Source organism: Perognathus longimembris, chromosome 19 (genome assembly GCF_023159225.1).
Source record: "Perognathus longimembris pacificus isolate PPM17 chromosome 19, ASM2315922v1, whole genome shotgun sequence".
NCBI classification, from domain to species: Eukaryota; Metazoa; Chordata; class Mammalia; order Rodentia; family Heteromyidae; genus Perognathus; species Perognathus longimembris.
Genome location: NC_063179.1, coordinates 35,386,248 through 35,400,877, shown reverse-complemented (window position 1 = coordinate 35,400,877; position 14,630 = coordinate 35,386,248). Strand labels below are relative to the sequence as shown.

Here is a 14,630-nt window from a genome sequence, read left to right as displayed (position 1 = left end):
TGTGTCCATGTAGGGAAATAAAGTTTATTTATTTCTCATTTCTCCCACGTTGTGGTAAACACATTCTTAGTCCTGATAACAAATCATTTCTTATTGGTATTTTCATTTTTCTGTACATTAAAAATTTAATAAAAAAATACCCCATAAAACCATCTACTTCAGCATCTCTGAATTTAATCAGCTCTGCACATAAAGGTTCTCTTTTGATACTTAGATGCCATAAAAGTGGCATAATTTGGAACTATTAATATAAGTGTGAACCACACAGCAGGCACATCATGGTTGAGCTATTTGAATGCATCTTGCACCGTGCATATTTTTAAGTGTCACAGTCAACCCCTGTGAATTCCTAGATTTTTTTTTTAACTGAGGAGCAGGTGTTGAGTAAAGAACGCCTCCTTCTATTTCAGGTCCTTCAGAATATGGTGCACTGTGCAGACCTCAGCAACCCCACAAAGCCTCTGCAGCTGTACCGCCAGTGGACAGACCGGATAATGGAAGAGTTCTTCCGCCAGGGAGACCGGGAAAGGGAGCGTGGCATGGAGATCAGCCCCATGTGTGACAAGCACAATGCGTCTGTGGAAAAATCACAGGTACTGTCTGACGCATGAGGCTTAGAACGAGGTGTAGCATTTGGTCACTTCTGAGGGAGGAATCTGAAGCTTTGTTTTTTGTTTTTTTTGACAAGTTCCTCTCTTCATTCAGGATCCACAACCTATCAGTCTTAGGATTTGCATCTATCCCTAAGAATGTCGTGACTATGTTCTTCTGCCTGTGTGTGTGTGTGTGTGTGTGTGAGAGAGAGAGAGAGAGAGAGAGAGAGAGAGAGAGAGAGAGAGAGAGAGAGCGCAAGCGCTAGTCTGGGGCTTAAACTGAGGGCCTAAACACTATCCCTTAGCTTTTTCGCTCAAAGCTGGTGCTCGAGCACTTGGGCCAAAGCACCCCTTCTGGCTTTTTGATGGTTAATTGGAAATAAGACCCTGATGGGCTTTACTGTCCTGGCTGGCTTCAAACCTCAGTCCTCAGATCTCAACCTCATGAGTTGTTAGGATTACAGGTGTGAACCACTCGTGCCCACATTAGTAAACACCCTTGAAGTAAGGATTCTAGTGCTTAATTTTCACCAGCTAGTCACAACATTTTTATAGGATCTGTTGTCTCAAATAAGGACTATATTTTACCAAACTAAGGCCAGTAGTGTCCGTTAGGTGTTTTATTTGTGAGCCATGATCTGGTGAACGGTTCGATTTTTTTTCTTAGTCCCATTTCTGTTTTTGTGTTTTTTTTTAACTAGGTGGGCTTCATAGACTATATTGTCCATCCACTTTGGGAGACATGGGCAGACCTTGTACATCCTGATGCCCAGGACATTTTGGACACTTTGGAGGACAATCGGGAGTGGTACCAGAGCACAATCCCTCAGAGCCCCTCTCCTGCCCCTGACGACCAAGAGGAGGGCCGACAGGGTCAAACTGAGAAGTTCCAGTTTGAACTAACTTTAGAGGAAGATGGTGAGTCCGACACGGAAAAGGACAGCGGAAGTCAAGTGGAAGAAGACACTAGCTGCAGTGACTCCAAGACTCTGTGTACACAAGACTCAGAGTCTACCGAAATTCCCCTTGATGAACAGGTAGAAGAGGAGGCGGTAGCAGAAGAAGAGGAAAGCCAGCCGGAAGTTTGCGTCATAGATGACTCTTCTCCTGACACGTAACAGGGCAAAGACTCTCACACCTTTTATTTTTTTTTAAAGTAGAAAAAAACATCATTGTTTCCAAAGTGCATGTCACATGCCACAACCATGGTCACACCTCACTGTCATCTACCAGGACGTTTGTTGAACAAAAACTGACCTTGACTACTCAGTCTGGCGCTCAGGAATATTGTAACCAATTCTTTTCATCTCCCATGTCCGGAGAGCAAGGGGGACATCTTCACAAACAGCATTTTAGCCTGATTTCGGCTCCCTAGAGCTGACAAAGCAGGTAGAATCAACTCCCAAACGTCTGTAAGGGAATGTGGCTCATCACGCAGCCCAAAAGTGGAAGGGACTTGGGTTCCTTTTCTCATTTGTGTGTCACATTTTCAGAAATAAGAAGGCATTTCATGGGTGGATTGAACTCAATTAATAAAGCAACAACAACAACAACAACAACAAAATGTCATGAAGGGGACACAGCATGAATCTGTTCCCAGGAGTATGAGCCACAGGAATTGCATAATTTTCTAATTTCAAGTCTTCCTGATACGTGACTGAATAGTGTGGTTCAGTGAGCTACACTCACCTCTACATTTTGTATGATATGTAAAACAGATTTTTTGTAGAGCTTACTTTTATTATTAAATGTATTGAGGTATTATATTTAAAAAAAAAACAACTCTGTTCAGAACTTCATCTGCCACTGGTTATTTTTTTCTAAGGAGTAACTTGCAAGTTTTCAGTACAAATCTGTGCTACACTGGATAAATCTAATTTATGAATTTTACCTGCACCTTTACAGTTCATAGCAATTAACTGATTTGTAGTGATTCATTGTTTTATATACCAATGACTTCCATATTTTAAGACAGAAAAACCTTATGTTGCAGGAAACCCTGTTTGTAAGTCTTTGCTTACTTGCTTTATTTTTTTCCCACTATTTCCTAGTCAGCGGAGTTGCTGTCTACCAACGTCTTTCTTCACAGTGTCCAAAGTGAATATTTGTTCTGTAATATTTTGATGTGCATTATGTCAGATGTGTCTTAAGTCTCATAGCAGTCCAATCATCAGTTGGCATCTGAATCAAATGGGAGATGTATAAATGCCCAGTAGCTAACAGTGTGTCTTTTTTAGGTATTTTCCCACTTACTGTCTTCTGATGACTTTTTGCTGTGTCAAGAGGCATGCATTCCACCAGTGCATGTCCTTGTAATAACCTACACATTTCATTCTCATCCTTCCCCTTATGTTGCTTTATTATTTGATATGCGCTTGAACTAATGTCCATACTCAGTGGCATCTTACCAAGCATGTCACCACCATTCTTATTGATGATACAGTCATGTCAGGGTTAGCATTCATTTCTCCCATGAAGTTGTATGTCATGACTAGCTTTTACTCTGAATTACAGAAAAAAAGTTAACAGCTAGCTAGGTGATTTTACAAAGTCCTCAAAGAATATATTAACAAACACCAGTACTATTTTCTCATTTCTGTGATTTTTACCATAGGATTTAGAACTACATGAGAAATATTCCAGGGAAGAGATTTAAAGTATAACAGCTACTCTTTGTTAGTGGATAGCTGTGTATCATGTAGGAACTGCTATATCACTTATCATTGACCCATAGGCTTGTTGCGTGGGGTGGAACTATTTCCAAAAACACAGCGAGGGTAGAGCAATTAATGCAAGCCACCCAGAGAGTTGGACATGTGATACAGTATAATGTTCAGCCTAAAGATTGGAGATCACTCTTAACTGATTTCAGCATCGGAAACGGTACTGGAATTTTGGAGAAGACTCCCCAGTGTTTTATCACCCTGAAGAAGATTTATATAGAAACTTCTCAAAGAGACTTCTGAGGGCTACTAATATTCCTTAGCTAACAGAACTGACCCACAGTGAACACAGTTCCCAATTCCAGTCTTCAGAAATCCATCAGCCGCTCCTTTGAGAGAGAAATTGTTTCTCCAATCTTTTACATGGGCCAGAATCAGATTCTACTCATTAATTATAGGGTTTCCACATACGTTCCCTTGCTAAAGGTCAGAGTAATCTTTCATATAGAAGCCTATGTCTGACCAAATGGTTTCATAACAACAGCTGGGAACTTGTTTCTCCTTTTATTTGTCCTGAGGGAGATCTAGAAGGAAAGGCAGAGTCTAGGACCTACTCCTCTTTCCACATCGTGCTCATTTCCTTCCCCACCGTACCCTTGCTGTTGCCCCCCACAGAGTGCCTGGAATCTTTATAATGAAATAACAGTTTTTAAGCAGCAATAGGTCATAAATGAATCCACACCTGAAAAGGTTTATAACTGCACTAATGGAAGCTTTTTTTCCCCTCCAGTGTGTTGGCTTTTAATGGTACCATGTTGTAACAACGCCCATCAATGGACAATCAAATTGCAGGAAAAAATAAAAACACACAATATCCAAGATTTAGGGACTAATACATGATCCAGTCTGCTTTCCCTCTCCCTTTTCATTATCCCCCAGCCCTGTTCTCTCTCACCAAAGTGTGCTTCAGAGATACACACTGCTGAAAAAAAACACCACATCCTTATCAAATGACTTTGCATTTCCTAAAATGCCATAAGAAAATGCAACATCTGGGTTTGGAATGGGGGGGAAAGTCCAAGTTTGCATAAGACCAGTACATTTCAGCTTGCAAGTTACTGAACACAAAAAAAATGCTATATGGATTTTGTTTCACATCAGTTAAAAGTTACAAGAAAATAATGTAGATAGAACAAATTGCAGACAAGGAAAAAAAACTTGAATGAAGTGGATTTTACAGAAAGCTTTATGATAATTTTTGAATGCATTATTTATTTTTTTCTGCCATGCATTTTTTCTCACCAAATGACCTTACCTGTAATACAGTCTTGTTTGTCTGTTTACAACCATGTATTTATTGCAATGTACATACTGTAATGTTAATTGTAAATTATCAGTTCTTATTAAAACATCATCCTATAATGGGATGGTGTTGATATATTTGGAAACTCTTGGTGAGAGAATGAATGGTGTGTATACATACTCCTTGTACATTTTTCTTTTCTTCTGTAATATAGTCTTGTCACTTTAGAGCTTGTTTATGGAAGATTCAAGAAAACTATAAAATACATAAAGATATATAAATTTAAATAACATAGCTGCAGGTCTTTGGTCCCAGGGCTGTGCCTTAACTTTAACCAATATTTTCTTCTCTTTTGCTGCATTTCAAACTATGGTCGTGGTAGGCTAGGGCTGGGCATTGTCTATCCAGACTTTCAAATGATTCAATTTCTGGCAGTTACTAGATTTGACAAAACCCACAGATCACCTCTAAAGGATCATGTGACTCTTTTGAGATAAAAGCTTTAAAATACTTCTTGCCAAGGAGTGATCTTGTGTGGATGGTAACTTTTTCCAGCTGTCAAACAGAAGCTACCTTTGCTTTCTATTTTCAAACACAACTGTGGGAATATTCCTGTCCAATGATTATAGAAAGGTCTTTTGTCTTCTAGGAATCATAAGAAATGGAACTTGATTTGGAACTAGGCAACTCATTTCATTGGTTTATCTGTTCATCAACTTTCATGTAAAGAGACGATATTTTTTTTAAAAAGGTGATTGGTTTATTTCTTGAATTTTTTCTCTTAAGAGCAAGCAAATTTTTAGATGTACATGTAAATGTGCTTATTTCAGCAGTAAGTTGTCTATGATGCCAACTTACACAAGTAACTCTTCTCTAAAATGTGGTTCTGTAAAACATACCTCCATTTAGGATTTTTTTTTTAATTTAAATTTTCACATTGGTCAGCTCCTGACAGCCCTGGAAAATTCTGAGTGAATAATGTGGAAATCGCTTCTCACTGCTGCTCAGCCCTTGGAACATGTGACTTATCTGTGAAAGGAAGGATACTTTTTCTAGGAAAAAATGAGCCTCCTATTATTTTATTTTATTTTGACACATACTGTAGATTTTAGCAGCCCTGGCCCAAAGGAATTCGATTACTTTTGTTTTAAACAGTATAAATGGGACACTATAATTACAAAATACATCCTTTACTGATTTTAGTTGTTTTTTTTTTTTATTTCTTTGGATATGTTTTCAGAGTGGTAAACTGTGTGTGAGCATTACAAATGATGATTCTTTTAGTAGTTTCTTAGCCTCTCTTCCAGCCCATGGGGATAGTACTGTACATCTATACCTTCCTATGAAATTTTTATATGCAATGAAAATAAAAGCATGGGTTGATTCTGCCTATTTATGATTTGGTCTTTTACAAACAAAAAATGATTGGTTTTAAATTGTAATAAGCACATAGTTCAAAAAAATAATGAACATTGATAAAATGAGATTACATCGTTAGCGTGGATGGATACTCATAAGCCAGCGAATCCAGGTTATGTTCATTGATCTTGCAATATTTAAAAAAAATCCCCCAATTACTTACATGGCCTATGAGATCAAACACAGGGTTTTCTAAATTGGTGTCGGAAGGGACTTTCCACATTTAACTGAATTATCTGATATGTTGAAAGTTATTCAGACACTTACCAGGTACTTGTCAGGAACCTACTAGCAAGCTACAAGCTTCTAAGGAGTCAACAGTTAAATGAGATATGGTTTGCTCTCAAGAAGGTGATAGTCTGAAGGGGACAAAGGAATAAACTGTCCAACCCATGTGTCATTAGAGTTTTGCTCAACATAGTGAAACAATTCAATGCTGTGATCAAGGGGGAACCTGAACTTGGCCACTTGAGGGGCCAGAGACAGCTTCCTGGAAGAAATGACTTGAGACTAATCTAACTAAGGACAATAAGAAGTTAAGGGGAAAGATGATAAGAAGAGAAAATACTCTGGGAAAATACCTCGGGAAAATACTCTGATGCTCAAATGAGTTTGAGACATCTGGAGAAATCAGAGGAGGGTTTGCGGGGCCTAGAGATGTGAGAGCATTCCTAACTATCCTATGGCCCTTCATGCAATCTCACCTCGCTTTCTTTCCATCAAAAATTGACATGCACAGCTGCTGATTTGTTGTCTGTCTCTCCCTGCAGGAGCCCCTCCCAAGAGAACTAGATCTTTGCCTACTAGAATATTACCAACACTTACAACTAGTCCTGAGATAGCGTAGATTTTTGCACTGTGGTGCATATAACCACTAAGCTGGCAGTGAGTATAGTCATGCCTTAGTGGCCAGGTAACCATGCTGATTGATACCAGCAGGGAACCAAATTCCAAGTATGCACAAATTCCTAATATGTAGCAGTGGGGCATATAGTTTGAGCATATCCTCTTACATACTTTCAGTTTTCTCTATATTACCAGCAATATGCAGTATGAGGAAAAGTCAGTCTGTTTTCAGTATAGACACAGTTGTGTACTGAATATTTTTGATCTGTGATTAAATCCACAGATGAACACACTGATGTCCTGATGCCGACATTTTGTGTTCTTAACCCATACCATAAAAACATTATTCCAGTTGTTTTATGTGTGCTAATCTTGGATAAAGGCCATTTGGAGTTTTCTACCTGTTAATGAAAACCTGTTTGTGAATTGCTTACAAACACTGTCTTGGGTAGAAATGAAAACCAAAGCTTCTCCTGATAAATGAAAGTAAAGGGAAGAGCATGATGGTGCATGCATATAATCCCAGCACTTGAAAGTCTGAGGCGGGAACATCACAAGCTCAAGGCCCCTTGGGGCTACATAAAGAGATTTTGCAAAGAAAAAAACTAAAGAAAGTATCGATTTAACCCCCAGAAAATGCTTAAGCCATCGCCAACAGATTATGGGTAATTAAACAGAATACTGTTAGTCGCTGCACTATTTTCTCCAGCTGTGACAAAGAATAAAGTTGCCATCGCCAAGAGGGGTCCAGAGTGTCCCTTCACATTCTCTCCCAAGGCCCATGACCCTAAACCGATACGACTCAGCAAAAGAACCTGCTCTCCTTTCCCTGCGTAGTCTACATCCTTTCCCTTAGTTCACATACATGTGCAACTAATTTGTCAGTGTGGAGTCTACTCAGGTTCAAATCTCTGGCATGATCTGATCAATCTCTGGCCTTTCCCCCTCCCCCGCATATTGCACAGTTTTGGACCCACAGCAGCAAAAACCTCCCAAACTCCCAAGCCCACCTTTCCTCTTGCAAGAGATTACCCTTCCTGGTTTCCATGCAATCACCCCAGGGTTGTCTCTATTGTGCCAATTTCCATGCTCTTTTCCTCTCAGCTTTTTTCATGTCTCCAACCATTTAGTGTCAGACTCAATGTGAGAGATAGAAATCGTAGTCATGAATTTGGATGTATAGGAAACACTGCTTTAATATCCTTTTAATCAATTAATTTCAGTTCCGTGTCCTTACATTGTCAACCTGATGGAAATTTCCAGCTCTACTATTATTGGAACGTTTTCTCTCTCCCACCACCAACAAAAAGGTGTCTTAGCTCCAGGCAAGCTGGAGCACTAGCGTCTAGACTGTGTTGTTCCAGCTACCTGGCTTCATATGGTTCATTGATTTTTTTTTTTTACTTTCTAATAAGAAAGAAAAGAATGTGATGTAACAGGAATGTATGCAAAAGCCAGGAACCCTAGTCTGGGGTTCTACTTCTTTAGGTTTGCACAGTGTATTTGTCCTTCTGTTGTCTCATAACTACCTTCTAATGTTGGTATGTTCATGGCCCTCTGAGAAATCATGTGTTGAAATTCTTCCTCCTAAAATTATTATATCTAAAAAGCCTTTTAGAAAATTAAGCTTAGGAAGATTAATTGACTTGGCTAAGATTATATACCTTATAAAGACTGAGACTGCTCTCCAAACTGCAAAGTAAATAGACTTTTTACCATTATTTCTGTATCCTGTTTGTAGGACCCACTCATAAAAAGCTTTCGAGATACGTTTTTTGTTTTGTTTTTGTTTTTGTTTTTTGCCAGACCTGAGGCTTGGTTGGACTCAGGGCCTGAGCACTGTCCCTGGCTTCTCTTTGCTCAAGGCTAGCACTCTGCCACTTGAGTCACAGCTCCACTTCTGGCCATTTTCTGTATATGTGGTGCTGGGGAATCGAACTAGCACTCTTGCCACTAGGCCATATCCCCAGCCCCTCGAGATACTTTTGACTTCCACTGAGCATGCTTCATCACAGATCACTGTCATCAACCAAGGCTCAATGACCTATTAGTTCATGTTTTTCTAATTTATCTACCCTACCCCTTCATAGCCCTAGTATATAGTTAGAATTCTCTAGAGCAGGAAGACCTAGGATAAAATATTAAGAATATAATGGTGATAGGAGAGTTGTAACTTCTTTGTACAATTATCTAATAATAATATAAGAAAATAAAGAGATGAGATAGGTGTGTTTCTCTAACCAGTGGAAGGGTCTTGCCACAAAGTTAGATTTTAGTGGACTCCTTGCAAGGTGTTTGTACTAACGGGAGAAATGGAAACCGGCCAGGAATAAGCATAGGATGGAGAGTCTCTCACCATCAAATCTGTTCAGGATAGCATTTGCTGAATACTCAAAAAGCCTGAGCCAACAGACATGGCTGTAGAATCGGAACCATGAAAGTGTACCACCCCTGTTGTTTGAGAATTGCTTTTCTTGAGCACCTGGTTTTGAAAAGCAAAGCAAAACAAATCCAAGTAATTATATAGAGGTAAACACTCAGTACTCCAGCTATAAAATACGCGACTTTAACCCTGAGACTTTATTAATTGGAAAACCAAGCAGTCTCTCACCTTGGAGCTTCTTAACACTTTGCTCATTTTCTCCCAGCACTAGTCTCTCTTTTTCACTGTTCATTTACAGCTTTTGGGCAGAGAGAGAGACAGAAACAGGCTGCTCCAACCTTGTCCCAGGGGGTAAGACAAAGAATAGGTGCAACATCTCTCTCTACCCTCACAGAAGTTAAGTTCAAGGGGCAGGGAAGGAAACCAAGAATAATTGCCACAGTCCAGGCTACTGTCTGCCTCTGAAGACTCAGCCACCCATAACCGGTGACTCGTGCAGTTAGACACCAATCAAAGACTATCTTTGCAAATGTATTCTACAAATTCTTACCAGGATCAGTTATTGAAATACCAAAAAAAAAGTCATAATAATAATAAGCTGCGAAAGTTAAAAGCAAGTAAAAGTGAAAGAAAAAGCAACAGAGGAAATGTGTAAGAAAAGATAGAAAGGTAAACCCTCTACTGCCAGCACATCCATGAATGGGGATATGGGTCCCCAGAGGATAGAGTCCTTAACAATGCATAAGGCCTGAAGGATCCCAGCAAACTAAATCACCCTTGACCCCGCCCCCCCATCAGTCATCAGGTGGTACATGTGTACTTCAGGTATGTGCTGCTTAGTGCTGGGGGGTTGGGCTGGTGTATATGATGGAAGAGTATTATGTGAATGTATAAAAGCAGAATAATAAAACCCATTAAATTATATAATAAATAAGAGAAAAGGGTGATAAGAAAGAGTAACAGAAGGATGAAAATGATCAAAGTATGATATATATGGATGTATTGAAACATCACAATGAAATACTTCTTTATACACATAATAGATGTGAATAAAAACACCAATAAAAAGTCCACTCACTATCTGTTGTAATCGGAGGGAGAATTAGTAAATGGGATTATATCACACTAAAAAGTTTCTGCAGAGTGAAAGATATAGTCAATAAACTAAAAAGACTGCCCAGAGAATGAGAGATCTTTGTCCAGATATGGACCTAACAAGAACCAGGATATACTGGAATCTCAAAAAGCTAAATCTATAAAGATCAAATAACCAAATTAATAAATTTTCAAAAGAGCCACATTGGTAGTTCTCAGAAGTAAAAATGGCCAACAAACAACTCAATATACACTTAAAACCATAAAGGAAATGCAATTCAAAACAACAGTGAGATTCCATCTCACTATAGTTAGAATGGCTATCATCAAGAAAAAGAACAACAAATGCTGTACAGAAGAGGTTGTTTTTATAGATAAGATAGCATATCAAAGGAATTTTCTCATCCTCTCCTTTCCTTCCTTCTGTAAGATATGAGTCCCTCGTGTTACAAATGTGAGTATGTGCTAATAGTCCAATGTTCCAGTCCTCTCAAGTAACACACTCATTTCTATGAGGCATGTTTATTTTCTGTAAAGAGATAGTCAAAAAACCCTTGACACTCTTTGGAGGAGACAAGATGTTCAAAGCAGAGCAAGACCATAGCTGCATTCATTAGACATCAGCAGAGGCCAGAACAGAAATTGTCAAGATTTGGCCAGAAGTCTCTCTCCTGGGATACTTCATGTAATGAAATTATGACATTACTGTTAGCTTCATGAAAGACAATCCAAAGGATTAAATTAGGTCGGGATGATTTTGAATTTATACCCAAATATGAATAGGCATTATTGCAGTCTTCTTTGCCTAGTACTTTGCCTTAAGATCTCTCTGCCTCTTTCTCTCTCCCCCTCTCTCTCTAAATCATTTCCTCATCAAATCAATGTTCTCTCAGATACCAACTGAGAGCATTTTCCTTCTTTACCTAAGACTTCTTAATTCACTGATCCATTGAAGCACTTGATGATATTGTTTGTAAGTTACTGGAAATGGGAGCAGTGTCACTATCAGAACTCACTGGCCTTCAAATCTAGTTTAATGCCATCACACCAGGGAATGATTCTCAGCCTGAGGATGGATTCATGTATTTCACTTGTACATAGATGATTAAAGACCCACCCTAATGTGCCACACACTATAGGATTTGACTTTTAAATAGTGATCATTTGACTTGAAAAGAATTTATTCCCACAGTTTTGTAAGAGCAAGGAAAACCCCTATCATTTTCCTGTCTTTGTATCTTTTTCACTTGTAGCCTACACAGTTCTTTGCCCTATGTAAAAAAAAAAAAAAAAAAAAAAAAAAGATACAGATGAATGGAAGGAGGAAAGTAATGGGGAGAGAAGAAAGAGAGAGGAATAGGGCTACAAGTTGTATGTAGAGTGGTTCTGTAATCTTTCATGTTTAACTGCAGGAGGCATAAAGAAATTATGGTGGCTAATATCATACTTGACCACCCACACTGCCACATGACCACATTACACAATGACATCAATGCATGGTATAGAAAAGGCATAAAAGAAACTTCTATAATAAAGCAGATTAGAGATATAGGCCTAATGAAAAAGTATTTGAGAGATACTAAGGAAGGAAAAGCAATAGACGTTCATGGTTCCCTGGGTGCCAGGAAATGAGGGTCACGATTGCTGCGTGAACTACTGAACCAGCTGAACTACTGAACACATAATGAAGTTTATGGAGGTGTCCATGTAAGAGACAGGAAAGAGGAATAGAGTAGGAACAAGGATGTCACATCTGATCTGGTCTGATCTGACTTCACTAACATGGTTCAAAACAAAGAAAGCTAATGGTGGGTTAGGAAGTAAGGAGGAGGCAAGAGAAAGGAACACCTAGGAAGATGAATGTGCTATTTTTCTGTGAATTGGGAAAGGAAGAAGAGAGCATTCACCAGAAGAGGATCTAGTGCCAGAGGTATAGATGTGTTGATTTGCCTGTACTGGGAACTGGAATTGAGCAGATGCCAAAGCAGGGAAGGTGAAAGAGGTTGAAAGTTGAAAATCAGAAATCACTGGTAAAATGAGTTCACTGAGGACAGTTCTAAAACACAGAACAGCTTTCCATGTCACAGTGTTGCTCCCTCAGGAGCATTTGTGGAGAATTTGTGTGATCATTTTAGTTGCCACAGATATTAGGGTATTTTAAAGCCTTGCCTAGTCAAAGTCCAGGTGTGTGGTCTTTTTTTGCAATAAGCTGCAGAATGAAAAAGGGTTCCACATCCTGAAAAAGTTCCAGATGACCTACAGCACACAAAAGTAGAGAAATTATTTAGAGTTATCAGTCTAGAACGTAACCTTGTTTTACTATTACCAAAAAGTACTTTTAATACAACTTTAACATAAACTAAATGTTTCATAGATGAAAAAAATCACTGTGTAAATCACAGAATATGAATGTGTGTGTGTGTGTGTGTGTGTGTGTGTGTGTGTGTGTGTTCTGTGGGAGTTTTCACATCATAACATTAGCATTTAACATTAGAAAATGAGATTTTTCTGTTCCTATTGTTTGAATTTCAGTACTGTGTGTCTATTCCAATTTACATATTCATAACGATCATGTACTGATTCTATGTTAGGTGCAAGCCTACCTAATTATGTATTCTAATGTAGTAATCCGTGAGATTTTACATGTTGAAATACACTTTATTTTAGTTTTCTTTTCATTTCATAATTGCAGCATTCAATTAAGTAAGAAGTCATTATGTGCCTAAGGTAGTATCTTAAGTTTGTGTTGCGATAACAAAGTACTGAAGATTTAGTATCTACAATTTCCTATCATTATGGGGACTAAAATGTCCATGCTAGTGGGGCCCATATATAAGAAGGCTTCCATGAGAAAGGGCAAGGAAGGATACATATGGGAGGAGAGAGAGGAAGAGAGAGACAAAAGAGAAGAGAAGAAGCAGTTGGGAGGAGGAAGAGGAGAGGAATCAAATCTATTCCTTGTCAGGAACACTCTAACAATCCATCCATTCGTGGAATAATAGAATTGGAATTTCACATAATCTTTGATGGTCTCACCTCCTAACACTTTTGCACTGAATATTACATTTCTGATACATGAACAATCACTATACATAGCACAATCAAGCCGTAGCAGTAGAATTTATTCACTTTTAGTAGCAAAAGAGTAAAAGGTTACAGAATATTTTTTATACTAAGAGTGTGACGCATTTTAGAACCACCAGCAAAAGCAGAAGCATTTAGCAGAAGGAGCAGCAGACATTGCTATGGAGAAGATAGTATAGATGGATGAAATGCAAATAAGTTGAAAGAAGAGGGACACGGAGTTTTGTTATCCTGCCCTTTGTCTTCTGTCAAATAGGAAGTTGAGATGCACTTAAAGGAAGACATCAACTTGAGGAAAGTAACATAAGTGAGAGAAAAGAAGTCTGAAAGAGCCACACTGGTGACGGAGCACTGTCTACAGACCCTGGGAAATCAGCCAGACAAAACTGAAATCTCTGCTGAGGTCAGACCAAGGATTCACCAAGAAGACCAACCAGTCCCATGCCATGACCTTTGCAAGAATTGCTCAGCAGGACCCTTCTTATGGGAACAGAGAGAAGGAGGATATCTGCATAAATCCAGAGCTGGAGACTACCCACACAGGAGAACCAAAGGAAGAACCAAATATCAAGACATTAGGAACACTGGTTGCCAGAATGACTTAAGCACTGAACCATTATTAGTGGTCCACTGCTGGCTAAGAGATTGTTACATCTTCAAGGACTTTTCCCTTTATGGCTCTAGTCAACACCAGGGACCTCCAGCAATGGTATGTCCTTCTTATTTCTATTCTGAGTCTTAGAACAACTTCACATCCTACCTCTCTTATTAGTAAGTAGGACTTTTAGAAGATTTTCCTGTTTGATTACATGAGTTTTTTGGCATTAACGTCTATGAGTTGAGATTCTTGCAGTACTCTGTCTCAAAACATAAAATGTCTAAGCTAAAAATGAAATGTATAGGAAATGGACACTTCTTGGTTAAACAAAGGAAAGGGGGGGCAGAAGTCAGCCTCTTGTGGCTACATGCAGAGTTGGGCATTGTCTCCACCCAAGGGGAGTTTCTATTTTGAAAGCCAAGCCACAGTCAGAGGCCAGGAATTTGTCAAGAGCCTCAATCAGCACTGTTCTATGACCTTTGATAGAAGAGCTCATCAGGACCTTTCATATATATGGACTTAACTTTGTGGAGAAGGGAAGAGAGGGCCATGTTGCTTCACTAATGGAGATATTGCAAGTTAAAGACACTATGACATTGGAAATGACAGGGACATGCTTGAACCTGCAGTGTGATTCTCTGCTTAT

General features: G+C 38.9%; 1 protein-coding gene across 8 annotated transcripts in view; it reads left to right on the top strand.

Annotated features, from left to right (window-relative positions):
* The window catches only part of Pde4d (phosphodiesterase 4D), a 1,139,603-nt gene extending 1,133,652 nt beyond the window's left edge, over positions 1–5,951 (top strand). For all 8 annotated transcript variants that reach the window (XM_048368311.1, XM_048368312.1, XM_048368314.1 and 5 more), the window contains 2 exons: positions 411–593; positions 1,295–5,951. In XM_048368311.1, the coding sequence (XP_048224268.1) occupies positions 411–593; positions 1,295–1,711 (600 nt within the window). In that variant the 3' untranslated portion in view covers positions 1,712–5,951. The remainder of the gene's footprint in view (positions 1–410; positions 594–1,294) is intronic.
* Positions 5,952–14,630: the final 8,679 nt, after the last annotated feature.